This window comes from Hevea brasiliensis, chromosome 9 (assembly GCF_030052815.1).
Source record: "Hevea brasiliensis isolate MT/VB/25A 57/8 chromosome 9, ASM3005281v1, whole genome shotgun sequence".
In the NCBI taxonomy this organism is placed as follows: Eukaryota; Viridiplantae; Streptophyta; class Magnoliopsida; order Malpighiales; family Euphorbiaceae; genus Hevea; species Hevea brasiliensis.
In genome coordinates, this window is record NC_079501.1 from 98,929,694 (window position 1) to 98,947,440 (window position 17,747).

Here is a 17,747-nt window from a genome sequence, read left to right on the forward strand (position 1 = left end):
ATCATTTTAACCTGTATCGCATTTGAGGGCGAGGCCGCAGTAGCATTACAGTTGATGGGATAGGCGTAACACAGAGTAGCTGGGCGTAACAAGGGCGGCGTAAGGGAGCAAGCAGGCTCGTGGTGATGCTGTAAAGATTTTAACTCGTAATATTTAGATAGGGTTTATATATTTCTTATAATTACAAACTCATAGCGTTAGGATTATGACTTAAAACGTCAAAAAATTTATTTGACATTATTAAATTTTTTTTAGTTATCGATGGAAAAATAATTTTATTATTTTAAAATTTTTATAATTAAATTATATTAAATTAAAACTTAAAAGTTTTTTTAATAAATATGTTTAATTTAGTAGTTTTTTTTTTTTTTAATAATTCAAACATTTTATTGAAAAACAAAGTAGTTTCTTGCCGAAAGCGATTTGGAGGGAGGTAACCAGGGAAAGATAGGATGAAAGTTGGAAAGGTTTAACTAGGGTTTTATCCATTTTCATATTTTAATATTCTGAGTTTTAGAACGTACACTGCAAGGACACGAGAAATGTGGAGAGGCAATTCGCTTGTTTGGAAAGGAGTGAGATCCCTCATTTACCTCCGCCAATCATCGGCTTCCAGAGCCGTTGCAACCCTCTCGTCTCCGTCGATTCGGAGCCAACACGTCTCCCCCTCCAACAGCTATCTTCAACATCCTCTTTCTTCTCCGCTCTTCACTACCGCCGTACGCTATCTCCGTACCGGCCGGGATCCCAGCATCAGGTACGATATAAATGCTCCCAAACAGCTTATTGTTCTTGGGTCACTTGATTAATTGATTACATTCTTGTGGTCGAATCCAAATGTGTTAGTTATGAGATTACCCCGCCGGTGAATTGGGGCATACGAATCGTGCCGGAGAAGAAGGCTTTAGTGATTGAGCGATTCGGGAAGTACGTGAAGACGCTTCCATCGGGAATCCATTTCTTGATCCCACTTGTGGATAGAATTGCTTATGTTCATTCCTTGAAGGAAGAGGCCATTCCCATTCCTGACCAGTCTGCTATCACCAAGGATAATGTCAGCATTCTCATTGACGGTGTCCTTTACGTCAAGGTTCTCTTCTTCGCTTCCCTATATTTTTTCCTCTTTATTTTCAACCGATGAACAATTGATAGATACTGAGTGACTTGCTTCAATAGGTTGTGGATCCTAAACTAGCCTCTTATGGAGTGGAGAATCCCATCTACGCTGTTATTCAGCTTGCACAGACCACCATGCGCAGTGAGCTCGGAAAGATTACCCTTGACAAGACCTTTGAGGAGAGGGACACTCTCAATGAAAAGATTGTGGTGCGTCATTGTTGTAAGCTTTTACCCTTATTTACTCCAATTTTTTGCATATTTCAACCATATTTGTTTTCCTCCTTAGCTTGGCTGTTATACTGCAATTTTTGTTTTATGAAGGTCCTGTTTGATGAATGGCTCGAATTTAGTTTTTCTGTTATCCAATAGTTAATCTTTTAGGAAAAGAAAGGATGTAAGTTACGTTGAGATTTGAACACTTTTGCAGGAGTCCATCAATGTGGCTACGAAGGACTGGGGCCTTCAGTGCCTCCGTTATGAAATAAGTGAGCCACAAATGTCTAATTTGACTCCCTATCTTAGATTCCTAATCTCCATGTTCTATATGCTTCACTGAAAATTCTTTTCTAGGGGATATTTCTCCACCTCGTGGAGTGAGAGCAGCTATGGAGATGCAGGCAGAAGCAGAACGTAAAAAGAGAGCTCAAGTTCTTGAATCCGAAGGTACTAAATTTGGCTTCATGTTTTGTGATGAGAATTTGCTTAACATCACATGGTGTTGCAATATCTTATTTGGTGTTTCTTTATGTTCCAATTTATTGCTTAGATGTACATTCTTTATCATTGCATTGTTCTTCTTTGTCCATGAAACTTTGGTATTAACAGGAGAGAGACAGGCCAACATTAATATTGCTGATGGCAAGAAGACTGCTGTGATCTTGGCATCAGAAGCTGCAAAAATGGATCAAGTTAACAGAGCACTAGGTTAGTTATGATTGCTTACATTATAATGCTTTCGTCAACTGTTGTTGGGATGCTGCAGAGATGGCAGTAACATGTAATTCTTTTTGGTATCAACTTGAAAATAAACATATTTTTACTATGTTTGAATATTTCTCTCCTAAGATGGCTTTGAAATTGCAAATGGTTGAAGCTTTATGTGGCCATGGTTATGTGAAATTGCTCCATTTCTCTGTATCATGTCTCTATTGGCATTGGATTGCTTTGTAATTGATAATAACCTTCATTTTCTAGGCTTATGAGCTATTCTGGAATAACCAAGGTTATTAAATATTCACAATACTTGTTGTCAGGTGAGGCGGATGCCATCCTTGCTAAAGCACAAGCAACAGCCAAAGCAATTGCATTGGTGTCAAAGGCCCTTAAGGAAACTGGTGGAATAGAGGTCAGGTTTCTGTAATCCTCATGATTGTATTTGAATGGATTTTTGTACCTATTCAAGCGAAATGTTTTGTACTCTCTCTCTCTCTCTCACCAGTCAAACACTCCTCCCCAAAAAAAAAAAAAAAAAAAAAAGAAAAAAAATCCTCCCTCCCTCTTCCCACCACCACCTTCATCTTACCAAGAGATTTTTTTGAGCACTTAGCTTGTTCTTACCCTTTATTAAATATAGATGAATTTGCTTGAGAAACTCTTAGCACATTATAATGATATATATCATGTATATACTGGTTTCCAGTTGTGGATACTGATTAATGCACATGTAGTTGGATAGTGTTCAAATTCTAGTCTGTGGAGGTTATAGTGGGTTCATTATGCTTATGTATATTTTCTTGTATACTCCAAATCTTGTTTTCAAAATTTTTGGCATTAGTATTGTCTTCACAACTAATTGGAGGCAGCAGGACTTTTGTATAAGATTATTAGTCACGCCTTGTGCTGTTAGCTGTTACATATGGTACTTGGTGAATGGAATTTGAAAATTGCATGATGGATTTTCGTGTATGCGCACATCCAACATAAAATCAAAAGTCAACACAGAGAATGGCAGATGCCAAAAGATTGGGTGATTGCACATGTTAGGATTCAAAATCTTATTGCTACGATTATTTTGGCCTCTGTATTAGGACCTGCCTGGGTTGAATAAAGTCTAAACCAAAATGCAAATATAAGCTCCTGTTATCTGTCCATATCTATTTTGAATTGGAAAGTGCATACGTCCACATGCTGCACTGAATGTTAACTTGTACTTTTGAAGGGTTTGCTTGTAGATTTGAACAGAACGCCTCTATATGTCTTGGAGATCTGAGTTTGCAGCAGTGTTGCAGACTTTTTATTTTCCTTTGCAAATTCCAACATTTTTCAGTAGGCAAAGTATATTTATTCGTTAAATTAATGTTTGTAGAGATTGTGTACTGTGTAATTTGCATATTGTGCATTTAAATATACATGAGAACAAATTAACAATGCCAAGTTAAGCAATGAGACATAAGATTGTGGTGTGATTTGCAGGCAGCAAGTTTGAAAATTGCTGAGCAATATATTGAAGCCTTCGGCAATATTGCCAAGGAGGTAAAAGGAGACCTATTATGTTTCTGAGTGTTTGGTTTGATATGCAATTAATCTACATTTTGCTAAGTATTTTGCCCTTTTCTGTGCTGCATTTGTTTTCTTAGGGGACAACAATGTTGCTTCCTAGTGCTACTGCCAATCCTGCTAATATAATGGCTCAGGCGCTGACTATGTACAAAAGCCTGCTTGGCAATGTTTCAAGAGATACTTCTCATGAGTCATCCTCAGAGTTGACAGATGATGTGGAGGACATTGCTTCTGTAGGAGAAGCTATGGATAAGAGTACGACGTTCACAAGTACAGTTGATACCAATCTACTATATGAACCACGATTTTCACTTCAGAGACCCAGGAAAGGAGATTAAATTTGTTTTCAAACATGGAAGGACATCATGCTGATCCACAAACTGAACAAGATTTTTGCTATTAGGTTTGTTAGTTGTCCTGTATTACATTATTTCGGATTTAAATTCCCGAGTCCTTCAAAGAGAAGGACAATAACCTTAGAAGTTGTGTCATACGAGTAACTAAAGTTGTCATTTTTGGTAACACAGAGCAAGACGCGAGGAGAACCATTGAAAAATGCTATAGAAATTGTCATGGTTACCCACTTAAAACGGTGGATAGATATTAAGTTTATTAAATAAAGCTAGAACATTTGAGTGGGTTCTATATATGTAGGTGAATTAGCAGAGACACTACAACATAGTTGCATGGGATTTGGCAAATACAAAATAATAAATACGCATTCATATAGCAACATGATACCAAGGAAGGAAATATCTTAAAAGGGAAAAAAAATAGAAAATAAAACGAACCGTTAACTATGTATATATAATTCGAGAAAATAACGCAAGCAAAAACAGTAGCCGTTGAATTCCAAGCAAGAGCTCATAATTCAAAATTCTGAAAAAGAAGGATAACCAGAGTTGTATCTTATTAATGCAAATTTTGGTTGCAGTTCAAAAGAGGGGAAAAAAAAAAAAAAACCGAGTTGTGTATGCCGAAAGATAGAAAAATGAATGAAAAAAGAAGAATGATCAGAAAAGGCCGAACAAGACCGAGAAACCAAGCACGATTAGCCAAACAATGTGGATTAGAAGCAATGCCTGAGCGGCAGCACCATTGTTCCCAACTTCACAGAAGCCCTTTTTGCGTACTTTGGCACCCGCGCAATGTGCGTCGCTGCAACCGCACCAGTAGGTCACGCCATCGACCCCGCACACCGGGTCAGTCCGAAAGCACTTGACGGGGCAAAACGCGGGTCTGGCCGATTCCCCACACGGGTCAGCCTCATCAATGTCGTGATCGGTGTGCAATCGTATAGGGTTGGACTCCGATCGCATGGCGGGGATGAAGCAAAGGCTAAGGAGGAGAAAGACAACAATAGGCATACGCAATGTGGGATTGGAGGAAGGGAAAGGAATCTGAATCATGATTCCTATTCCCTTCTCTATAATCAAACCAAAAGTGCTATATGATCAAATCAAGGGAATAAAATTCTGGATTTGAGCAAAAAAAAAAAAAAAAAAAACACCACCCAGGAAGGAAATTACCAGGATTTTCCTAGTGGATCTGTGGATGTATCTTTATCGTCTAAACTTGCAGAGGTAGAAATATTACTTTTTCTATTTCCGAAATGAAAAAGCGGGTGAGCTATGGGCGCGAATATGTGCCTCATGCCTTGCCTGCTTAGTTGGCCTGTCTTTGCCTTTTTCTTCCTTTTCACCTACTTTTTTTTTTCTTTTTCATTTTCTTTCCCTACTTTTTCTTTCTCCATTATATTATTTGACTTTAAATTTATGGATCCAGGCTTTGCCAGTAAATTGATTCTAACTAAATTTTAGAATAAATTATAAATTAATATTTAACTTATGTTAAAAATTATAAATCACTCTTTATATTTCTTATGATAAATAATTTAATTTTTTAAAATTATTTTAATAATAAAATAATTCTTTTATTTAAATTATCAGTAATTTGAAATAATTTAAAATAATTAAATTATTTATATTTTATTTTGTTAATAAAATTATTTCTTGATTTAAATTGTTTATTTATACTCAACTCAACTAAACTAAACTAAATCTTTATCCCAAAAATTTGGAGTCGGCTATATGGATTCGTTTTCTCCATTCTGAACGATTTTGGGTTAAATTCTGAGAAATGTATAATGCTTCAGGTCATGTTGTACTACTCTTCTCCAAGTCAATTTAGGTCTACCCCTTTTTTTCTTTCTATCCTCTAACCTAATGTGCTCTACTTGTCTAACTAGAGCCTCCGTATGTCTACGCTTCACATGACCAAACCACCCCAATTTCCCTTCTCTCAACTTTTCTTCAATTGGCGCTACTCCTACCTTTTCTCTAATACTCTCATTACGGACTTTATCTAGTCTAGTATGGCCACTCATCCACCTTAACATTCTCATCTCTGCAACTCTTATCTTAGATGCATACGACTCTTTTAGTGCCCAACACTCACTATCATATAATATAGCCGGTCGTATAGCTGTACGGTAAAATTTTCCTTTCAATTTATTGGGAATCTTACGATCACCTAAAACTCCCGTGACACGTCTCCACTTCAACCATCCGGCTTTAATCTTATGACTAACATCCTCCTCACATCCCCCATCTACTTGAAGGACTGAGCCTAGATATTTAAAGTGATTACTTTGGGGCAGTATCACTCCATTCAAACTAACTCTTTCCCTATCACTAGTTTAACCTTCATTGAACTTGCAATGCATGTATTCTGTCTTCGTTCTACTTAACTTAAAACCCTTTGACTCTAGAGTACTTCTCCAAAGTTCTAGCTTTCTATTGACTCCTTCTCGTGTCTCATTTATTAGAACAATATCATCCGTAAACATCATGCACCAAGGAATACTCTCTTGTATATGTTTCGTCAGTTCATCTAAAATTAATGTAAAAAGGTAAGGGCTTATAGCTGATCCTTGGTGTAATCTAATTGAGATCGGAAAATCTCTTGTGTCCCCTCTCACTATGCGCACAATAGTTGTTGCTCCTTCATAAACCTAATAGATACCCTCTTTTGTTCTAACACATTCCATAAGACCTCTCTTGGAACACTATCATAAGCATTCTCCAAATCAATAAAAACCATGTGTAGATCTTTCTTCACATCTCTATATTTCTCCATCAAGCTTCTAATGAGAAAGATCGCTTCCATAGTTGAACGACCGGGCATGAAACCAAATTGATTGAGAGAGATAGAAGTATCATGACGTAGTCGATGCTCCACAACTCTCTCCCATAACTTCATAGTATGGCTCATGAGTTTAATTCTCCTATAGTTTAAGCAACTCTGTATGTCTCTCTTATTTTTAAAAATAGGTACTAAAATACTCTTCCTCCATTCATCAGGCATTTTCTTTGAGTTTAGAATCTTATGAAATAATTTAGTTAACCATGCCACTCCCATATCTCCCAAATACTTCCACACTTCAATTGGCATTTCATCGGGTCCACAGGATTTACCCACTTTCATTCTCTTAAGTGCTTCCTTTACTTCTAAAGATCTAATCCTTCTAATATAATTCACATTCTTTTCTATTGTTCTATAATCTATATTCACGCTATTACCATTTTGACTATTATTAAAGGGATCATTAAAATAATTTCTCCATCTTTCTTTAATGTTTTCATCTTCCACCAACACTTTTCCTTCTTTATCCTTAATGCACCTAACTTGATTGAGATCTTGACATTTCCTTTCTCTCATCCTTACTAATCTATAAATATCTTTCTCCCCTTCTTTAGTTCCAAGTTTCTCATATAACTTTTCAAAGGCCTGTGCTTTTACTTGAATAACTGCCTTTTTTGCCTCTTTCTTTGCTATTTTGTATTGTTCATATACCTCATTATTATCACATTTAGGTAATTTCTTATACCATTCCCTTTTTCTCTTCACTGCCTTTTGTACTTTCTCATTCCACCACCATCTCTCTTTTGAGGGTGGTCCATGTCCTTTAGACTCTCTAAGTACTTTTCTAGCTACTTCTCTAATCTTTGATGCAATCTTTATCCACATATCATTGGCATCCATATCCAGCTTCCATACTTCGGATTCGAGAAGCTCATTTTTGAACTTCACTTGCTTTACTCCTTTGAACTCCCACCACTTTGTTCGAGCTACACTATTTCTTCTGACCTTACCTGAATTGTTCCTAAACTTGATATCTAAGACCACCAACCGATGTTGACTTGTTAAAGCCTCTCCTGTAATGACCTTGCAATCCTTGAATAGAGCTCTATTTGTCTTTCTAGTTAAGAGAAAATTGATTTGGCTTCTATGTTGCCCACTTTTGAAAGTCACTAAATGTGACTCTCTTTTTATAAAGTAGGTATTTGCTAGTATTAGGTTGTATGCCATAGCAAAATCCAGAATGCTTTTTCCCTCCTCATTTCGACTGCCAAAACCAAAACCTCCATGAATATTCTCATAACCTTATCTATCACTTCCTACATGCCCATTCAAATCTCCACCAATGAAAACATTCTCTTCATTCGGTATGCTTTGAATTAAATCATCCATATTTTCCCAAAACCTTTGTTTATTCTCACTGTCTAGTCCTATTTGTGGGCATAAGCACTAACTATATTTATTGTTTCTCCTTCTAGTACTAGCTTTACTAGTATAATTCTATCTTCTACTCTTTTCACAGCTATTACTGCGTCTTTCAATGTCCTGTCTATGATTATGCCCACTCCATTCTTGTTTATCTCCTTTCTGGTAAACCACAATTTGTACCCTGAATTACCCACTTCCTTACTTTTCTCTCCTACCCATTTAGTCTCCTGAATGCAAGTAATATTCATCCTTCTCCTTTTCAAGGTATCCACAAGTTCCATTAATTTTCCTGTAAGTGATCCAACATTCCAAGTACCAACCCTGATCCTCCTCCTATCCTGCTCCTTCCTAATTGGTCTCCTTCTATGATATCTTCTATTGTTTTCTATGTCTATCTTATGTTTTGTTCCACTATTTATAAATTGTTTATTTATAATTAAAAAATATTTAATTACTAATTATTTACGATTATTAACATATATATATATATATATATATATATATATATATATATATATATATAGAGAGAGAGAGAGAGAGAGAGAGAGAGAGAGAGAGAGAGAAAGAGAAAAGAAATCTAATAAAAGTAATATTTTTTTTATTTTGATAGAAATAATAAAAAAAGGTTTTTATCAAATTCTTGTTATATCCGATTCCAATAAAATAATTTGTTTTTTATTTTAGTGTTATAAAATTATTTCCTGTGGAAAATAATTTTAGCTGTCTCACAACTTATGGTTGTGCAGACATGTCAAATATTGAATATATCTTCTAATTTGTACTCTAACTTCTAAATTAGATGATTGTGAAAACTAAGTTAATTCTTTATTGTCATAATACTAAATTGCTATGGATAATTTTGACAATCCCATTATTCCTTCCCTTTCCACTTTGATATATATATATATACCTTTTCAATATAAAATAAAATAAAATTTTATAAATTATATTATAATTTATCATTACCCTTCTGAAATTCAATTTAACACTTTAACTATAATTGCAACTAATTATAAAAGGTTCAGTTTTATCATACAAGTATTCAAGATTTTGTTATTATCGTGAATTTGAGCAAATATTTAGACTTTTTCATCAATAACCCTGTATATTATAACCATTCAGCTACATATAGTTATGTTTAAAAATACCTCTCTTTTCCTTTTTTGTATACTAATAATTATAAATTACTACATTTGAATCCATAAAATTAAGTTTGGCTATAATTAATTTACTATTGAAATGATAATTATTTAATAATGAATGTTAATACTCAAATTAATTTATCATGGATTTGACTCTCATAATAGTACTTGCATAATTATTTTTTTAAAGTGATAATATAAATTAAAATATTAAAAATTAAAACGAATTGAAATCAAGATAAAAAAAATTCAACTAAATTAAAATCAAGACATCAAATAATTAATTAAACCAAAATGAAAATCACATTTCGGCATGAAGAGTCACGATTGTCATGTGTTTATGCGAAGATTATCACCAACTGCATTTCGTGAATTCCTTCCAAATATAGTTTGGCAAGCATTAACTGAGTTGAGCTTGTTTATAAAAAATCTTATTTCTACAAATATTAAGGTGCAAGACATGGAGCATCTGGAAGCAGAAATTGTCATTATTATTTGTAAGTTAGAGCGCATAGTTCCTCTTATCTTCTTTGACTCGATGGAACATATTCCCATAATCTATTGTATGAGACAAAAATTACAGGGATGGTATAATATCGATGGATGTATCCTTTTGAGAGGTAATACAAAATTATTATTTTTCTTTTTATGTTCTAAAATTCATCATAAACTTTCCCTAAGTCATTTGAATATGGTGTTTTCTTTTTTCAAATTTTAATGACACTTGAAGAAAAATGTAAAGAATAAAGCAAAAGTAGAAGGTTTAATATGTAATGCATACTTAGTCGAAGATGTGACACCCCTTACTCGGCTACAGTGTAGCCGAGCAAGTTATGCCACTCAGTGTGCCGGAGCACTCTATTTTATCTTAATTCATTTTTATCATAGTTTTGAACATAACTTGTGAAATATAATTCATTTTAAACCATTTATCGAAATTATTATTTATTTGAGGTTCCGAAAATTTTAAAGAAAATCCGGCAGAGTACCGGCTAAAAATGGAGAAAACAGTTCTTCGGAACCTGTGAAAAACACTTCCAACATTCATGTCTTATCATCTCAAACTCCAATTATTGAAAATCTCAACATTTTTCAACCATTCATTTCTCAATTTCAGTTCTCAACAACCTTTTCATTTCTCAAACATCCATTTCTCATAATACTCATATACAAACAATAAATAAATGCTCAAATTTGCAATCATGACCATAACTTTCATTATTTACATGAACATCAAAATACATTACATAGATCCAAATACATATGAGAAAATAAAAATTTAGTTACAAAATGCCAAAATGACACCTAGTGTCCTACCAATGCAATCGCAGGTTGAGGTGACACGGACACTATGCAGAATCGTGAACCGCCTTACCGAACTGCGTGGTCTACCGGGCCCTCTGTCCAAATCTTTCGCACTCACGCTGCTGCAAAAGCGACGCGCTAAGCATAAAGCTTAGTGGAGCCAATAATATAAGAAAATATAATATGCTAATAAAAATCATAATTTCTTAGCCATTGTGTTCATAAGAATTGAATAATTACCAACTTAATGTTTAGTCGAGGGCTAATTACGTTTTATGATATTAACTTCTTCATGCATTTTGTTAATTATTTTCTTCATGATCTTGAGTTTCTTTGTATTCTATCATAATCATTCCTGATATTTAATTTTTGTATTTTCTTTAACAATCAGTTCAATTACAGTTATACTTTTCCATGCCCAAGTAACCTATCTTGAACGATCGGATCGATAACGGGTCGTTGGCACTAGACACCGCGGTGCCTCGGGCCGTCATACCATGGGACGCAGAACGTCAACCACGTATGCAGTCAGTATGGCTAAAAAGCCATGATATCACATAATCGGCATAAAAGCCATGAATACGAGCATAAAAGCCATGAATACGGGCATAAAGCCATAAATACAGGCATAAAGCCTTTCGCAGTACTACTAAAACAATACCCTATTGGCATGCCAAACTATCCAAACCAATCACATTAGGCCTACTAGGGCATTTTGCATTTTTAAGTTTCACATTTTTGAATTTCAAGTTTTGGTGTCACTATTCATTTCATTGATCAACAAGAAAGTTGACTTTTGCATAGAGAATATGTACACTAACTTTGGCACTTCAAACATACTACATTTTTCATTTAAAACTTGTTGGCATTAAGCATTATTACCATTTCTAAGCTTTAACCAAGGGAAACAAAATTTTCAGTTTTTGAAACTTAACTTTACTATTCCATTAAGCACTGTTGCAGTGGGAATTTGAGGAAATGGTAAACATGAAAGTTGTTCCTTATTTTGTCTAGTTGAATTTCCTTTTTTGAATCACTCCATTTGGAGTTTTGTAGCTCAAGTTATGGCCAAAATAAGTTTACTGTTCACGTGTACTGTTCATGCTGAGATTTTGGGTCTGGCAGATTTTTGGTCCAAAGTTGGTCAGTAATTTGATCAAGTTAAGTTCATAATTTGGTCTAACTTTCTTCTTATGAAATGTTCTACCATACCTTAGGTTTCCATCGGTTCAAGAATCGCCTAAATCCGAGTTTTCTAGAGAGAGTTATAGCCATCCAAACATTACTGCTCTAGTGAAAATCTGCAGAGTTGCAGGTTTGATAACTCAACTTTGTTTAATAATTTGAATGGGTTAATGGCATAATTTGGGGTGATGTTCTTCATGAAAGTTGTTTTTCTATATCATATCTTGTTTCTGTAAAAATTTCAGGTCAATTTGACCATTCTACAGTGAGTTATGGTTACTGTTCATTTGGTCATTCTGCAGGGGCTGGTTGCAGGGTATCTGGATTGGGGTCAAATTTTGGTCCTCTTGCTTTGGTCTTTTGGGCATGGTTTCTTCAGCAAAAATGTGCCATTATAAGCCTAGTTTCATGTCCAATTGGCCAAACACCAATTGGACTAACACAGCCAAGGATATGGCAGTCCAAGTGGACTGAAATCTCAGCCATCATGCTGCTGTCTTTAGGCAGCCTACCATTCCACTTTGCCATGCCATTTTTCAGTCCAATTTATGGTCAACATACCTCAAATGGTCACTAATTGACCATTAGAATGTTCTTTAACCAATTCATAAGCCAAGTCAAATTTTCATTCCTAAACCCTAGCTAAATTTCAAAGTTTTCACAATTTCCCTAATTTACTCTTTCATTCTCTATATATATATGTATACACTTTAAACCTAAGCTCTAGTTCACTCTAAGTCCATCAAACACTCCATTTCTATTCCTTCAATAGGGCTGCCAAAATGCATGGCATGCATACACATAATTTTTTTCATTTTAGTTACAATTCCTTACTTATTTTAAGTCCCTTAGCATAGAAATAAAGAGCTTTAAATAGATAGGTGCACTAACCTCTTGTAGGCAGATTTTTCCAAGCCCCAAACTTCACTTTCTTTCTTCTTCTTGGCTGCAAAAAGGTTTTGCAAGGTGCAAGGACAAATTTTTGTGAAAGGTCTCTAGGGTTTTAGGGTGAAATGGAGAGGGAAATGGAGCTTTGGATTGGAAATCAATGGAGGGAGATGGGGAGAGGTCACGTTTTTGAGGATGAAGAAGAAGAAGAGCAGAATTTTTTTGGTCTTTCTTTGTCTCTTTTATTGATTAATTAAAGGGTTGTTTACATGTGATTGGTGGTGGCTTTTTAGATGACATCATCATATGTCATAAAATGAGCCTTTTTCCTCATTTTCTTTTCTTTTCATCACTACTCAATTTCAATTTAATTTTTGGTAATGTTTCTTCATATTTTATGTCATATTAATTATTTACTTAACTGGACAACTCGGCCAAAAATCACCTCTGAAGGCGAAATGACTAAAATGCTCTCCGTTTGGCTTAACGGGTCAAAATTGTCTGTACCGATTGAAAAATTTTTCTAAATATTTTCTTGGCATTCTAATGCCATAGGAACCTTAATGACCCTTCTCTGGAGTCCCAAAAATTATTTTATAATTTTTCCTCAGTCTAGGGCTCCTCGCTATAGAACCGCAACTTCCCTCTGGTTACCCATCGCTTGGGCACCGGCTCATTTAACTTGGTTGTATTTTATTTTTAAAATTTTTACTAAATTTTTCTTATTAATATTTGAGTTAATTATGGTTCCTGACTTTAGTTTAAATATTTTTTCGGACGTTCTAGCTGTTCAGACCGACACCGGTCAACGGAACAGTAGAATGTACGGAGTTGCTATAGTGAGGGTGTTACAGAAGAAGCATCCAATTTTTGTGTGTATTATTTTGAACCTCACGTCATAACACGAGATTCACAAGTTCCCCATAATGATGATGATGGAGACAGTGATGAGATCGTAGGAAGTTTATCAATATTTAATTATCCCAGTCAATCGTATGGCAAAGCTAAAATAAGATGGTTAGGAGATGATGAATATAAGGCCGCCCATATATCTGTTCTACTAAATTTCCTTGAAATGGACATATATGTAAAAAAGTTTATTGAAACATAAAATATAAGTTAAATTTCTTGAAAGTCATTTGTGAATTTTCCTTTTCCCTTGACAATTGCCTAATTTATTTATATGTAATAAATTCCAAATTGAATTGTGACAGATGTCACATAATATCAATAATGAATTAATAGAACAAAGATTTGCAAATTGGTTCAAATCTTATGTAAGTCGACATTTATATAAACCATTCCATCATTTACATGTAACTAGTAAAGTAATATTTGATAATAAGGATTTAAATTCTCTTCAACTTATCAGGCAAGGAGTTCAAACATCGATAATAAATTCATTAAGGATTTAGCACAAGGATCATTGAGAAGTGTGATATCAGATCCTATGTATTGTTAGTAGTATGCCATAGAGCATATCATTTTGTATGTATCTTGTACATATTTTATTAATAAAAGACAATTTCACTTTTCCGTTTACATAATGTATTTATGTGTAAGAGAAAAGGTCCATTGATATTTTATTAGAAATTCTATTCTTAAATTGTTAAGAATATGAGTGACAGTATTTCTAGCACAAAGTATCATAAATTGGTTCACAATCGAGGATACTTCACAAAGGACATGACTTATCCAGAACGATTGTAATCATGTTTGTTCCCAAGGTATTTATATGAGATATAAATAAGATGAAGTGGTAATTCTCATGCCACATAACAAACATGATAGGCACTTATACATGATAAGTAGGCCGAACCAGTGACGCTTATGACAAGCACATGGAGTTTACTCTTGTCAATGCATTGTCATATATCATATCAATGCATATAATCTTTAGACCTGAGATAACACAGTTATCTTGTATATAGGTGGTTTGAGTTTGATACTGCTTTCATACTTATACTGTGTATGGGTATATGGGCATGTGTTGGCTCCTACTTGTTATATATGGAGATAGGTGTTGATCAAGATGGAATCCGTTACCCTAAGTAAATAGGGATAAAATCCTATGTTCATTTAATTATTCTTGATGTTTCAAGTTCCTGGCCAAGACAGACAGATTTAGTTAGAAAAGAGTTTCTGACAAGAAAATCCAATTAATTAAGAACTGAAATTAAAAGAGAACATAATGTTCATAGCAAATGGGGTTTGACATTGACCATGACTGTGACACCCCTTACCCGTCTACAGTGTAGCCGAGTAAGATATGTCACGTAGTGTACCGGAACACCCTATTTTAATTCAATCATTTTTATTCTTTCTAATTTATTTATTTTTTTTTCATAGTTATGAAGTACAATTTGTGAAATGTAATTCATTTCAATCATTTATTGAAATCATAAATTTATTTGAGGTTCCGCAAATTTTATAGAAAATCCGGCAGAGTACCGGCTAAAAATGGAGAAAACAGTTCTTCGGAACCTGTGAAAAACACTTCCAATATTTTCAATCAATCCCAAACTCCATTTCATCAACAAAATCTCAATATGTTTTTCAATAACATTTCCATTTCTCAATCATTCATCTCATATGATAATCATGTAAAAGTCATAAATAAATATTCACTTTTTCATTCATAAACACAATTTCCACTATTTACATTAATACCAAAATACATTACATAAGTTTCAATTACATATGAGAAAATAAAAGTTAATTACAAAATACCCAAAATGAAACCTAGTGTCCTACCAATGCACTGACATCGGTGAGGTGACACAGACACTATGCAGAGCTGCAGATGGTCTCACCCAGTCGGTGGTCTACTGGGCTCTCGATCGGTCTCTCCAGAACCTACGCATGGCAAAAAGCAACGAGCTAAGCAATAATGCTTAGTGGTACCAATAATAAAATAAAAAGAAATAATAGAAAATAAATATGCAGTGCATGTTTTGATGTTTTATGCAGACAATTTTTCGATCAGTATTGGTAATCTTATTTATTTTGTATTTGTTATATTCATAATTTCATTAAATTTATCCACTTCCATTTTTAGTTGCCCAAGTAACCTATACTGGACGATTGGACTGAATAAACGGGTAAACTGGCATTGGGTATCAAGTACCTCAGGCCGTCACACCATCAGTCACATATGTATCTCCCGGTGTGCAACAGAACAGCTAATGAGCTGTAATAAATATTAGGCACAAGGCCAAGTATCAACACAATGTCAGAATGGCTAAAAGCCATAAAATCACAGAATGGCATAATGCCATGTGCAGTACTGCTAACTGAACCCTATTGGCATGCCAACCTATCCAAACCAATCTTGCTAGGTGTACTAGGGCATGTTACACTTTTAAACTTTACAATTCTTGAAATTTAAGTTTAGGTGTTACTATTCATTTCATTAGTCAACTAAAATGTTGACTTTTGCATAGACAATAGGTACATTGGTTCTAATACTCTCAACATACCACATTTTGCATTCTAAAATTGTTGGTATTGGTTGCCAATACCATTTCTAAGCTTAATGTTAATTGTTCAAAATTTTTAGATTTCAAGCTTTGTGTTTACTGTTCTATTAGTCATTTTTTCAGTGGGAATTTGACAAAATGATCAACATGAAAGTTGTTCCTTATTTTGTCTAGTTATATTTCTTTTTTTGAATCACTCCATTTGGAGTTTTGTAGCTCAAGTTATGGCTCAAAAACCACAACTGGCCATATTGAAATTTTTCCAGAATTTCTGGACTGACCAAATCTACAGTACTTGAAATAGTGATTGCAACTCACTTTTTGAATATGTTCTGGTCATAATTTGAGTTAGGTTTCTTCATAAAAGTTGTAAATCTATATCTCAGCTTGTTGGTGGTAAAATTTCAGGTCAATTGGACCTTTCTACACTAAGTTATGGCCAAATGACCAAACACTGTTTATTTGGTCATTTTGCCCAGGCAGAATGCAGGTCACCCGGATTAGGGCAAGCTTTTGGTCAACTTGGTTTGGTTTTCTGGACATGGTTTCTTCACCAAAGTTGTGCCATTATGTGTCTAGTTTCATGTCCAATTGGCCTTGCACCAATTGAACCTCTACAATTCAACTTACTGCTACCCAAACCTGCTGGACTCATGCCCAGCCCTGCAGGTCACCAAGGGCAGTCACACCAACTTCATTTCCCACTACATAAACCACTTCATTTCTCATTCACACATAACTAAATGGTCACTAATTGACCATTAAAACTTACTTTCACCATTACATGATCAACATCTCAATTTTGGGTCCAAACCCTAGCTCTACCATTTCAATTTTTCAAACACATACAATCAATGGATCAATTCATACTCCTAATGATGCATATACAAGTTTAAAGAATTAATTGACACTAACCTTTGTTGGAGAGTTTCCATAGCTTAGAAAAATTCTTGATTTTTCTTTCGTTTTGCTGCCCAAAGCTTCCTCAAGGTGCTAGGTTAATTTTTTATAAAGAAGGCTAGGGTTTTAGAGTGAGATTTGGTGAGGTTGGAAGCTTGGGTGAGCTTTAATGGAGTTTTCATTCCTCTCTCTTTCTCTCCACGTTTTTGGCTGCCCCAAAGGTTGAAAAAGCAACTGATTTTTCTTTCTTTTTTTCTGCCCATTAAGTCATTTTAAATAAGTTAATGCCATGTATCAAAGTTTGATTGGGTGGGAGGATTTTTAATGACATCATAATGATGTCATAATTCCAATTCTTTAATTTTCCTTCCTTTTCTTGTCTACTAAATTTTAATTTAATTTTTAGCAATATTTATTCACATTTTATGTCATAATAATTATTTACTTAACTGGACAAGTCGGCCAAAAATCATCTCTGAAGACGAAATGACCAAAATGCCCTCCGTTTGGCTTAACAGACTAAAATTGTCTGTATCGATTTAAAAATTTTTCTAAACCTTTTCTTGGCATTCTAATGCCATAGAAACCTCAATGACCCTTCTCTGGAGTCAAAAAAATTATTTTATGAATTTTCCCTCGGGTCTAGGGCTCCTAATTGCAA

At 34.5% G+C, this 17,747-nt stretch overlaps 2 protein-coding genes across 2 annotated transcripts; one reads left to right on the forward strand and one right to left on the reverse strand.

The window, feature by feature from the left end:
• Positions 1–392: 392 nt before the first annotated feature.
• LOC110656424 (uncharacterized) lies at positions 393–4,267 on the forward strand. Its single transcript, XM_021813160.2, has 9 exons — positions 393–757; positions 847–1,090; positions 1,177–1,326; positions 1,547–1,604; positions 1,690–1,782; positions 1,945–2,043; positions 2,373–2,464; positions 3,532–3,591; positions 3,696–4,267. Exons 1-9 carry the CDS (start codon positions 543–545, stop codon positions 3,954–3,956), a joined length of 1,272 nt encoding a protein of 423 aa, XP_021668852.2. The 5' UTR covers positions 393–542; the 3' UTR covers positions 3,957–4,267.
• A 129-nt stretch (positions 4,268–4,396) lies between these two features.
• LOC110656425 (uncharacterized) lies at positions 4,397–5,316 on the reverse strand. Its single transcript, XM_021813161.2, has one exon. The coding sequence runs from the start codon at positions 5,025–5,027 to the stop codon at positions 4,632–4,634; it is 396 nt and encodes a 131-aa protein (XP_021668853.1). The 5' UTR covers positions 5,028–5,316; the 3' UTR covers positions 4,397–4,631.
• Between the last annotated feature and the right edge of the window lie 12,431 nt (positions 5,317–17,747).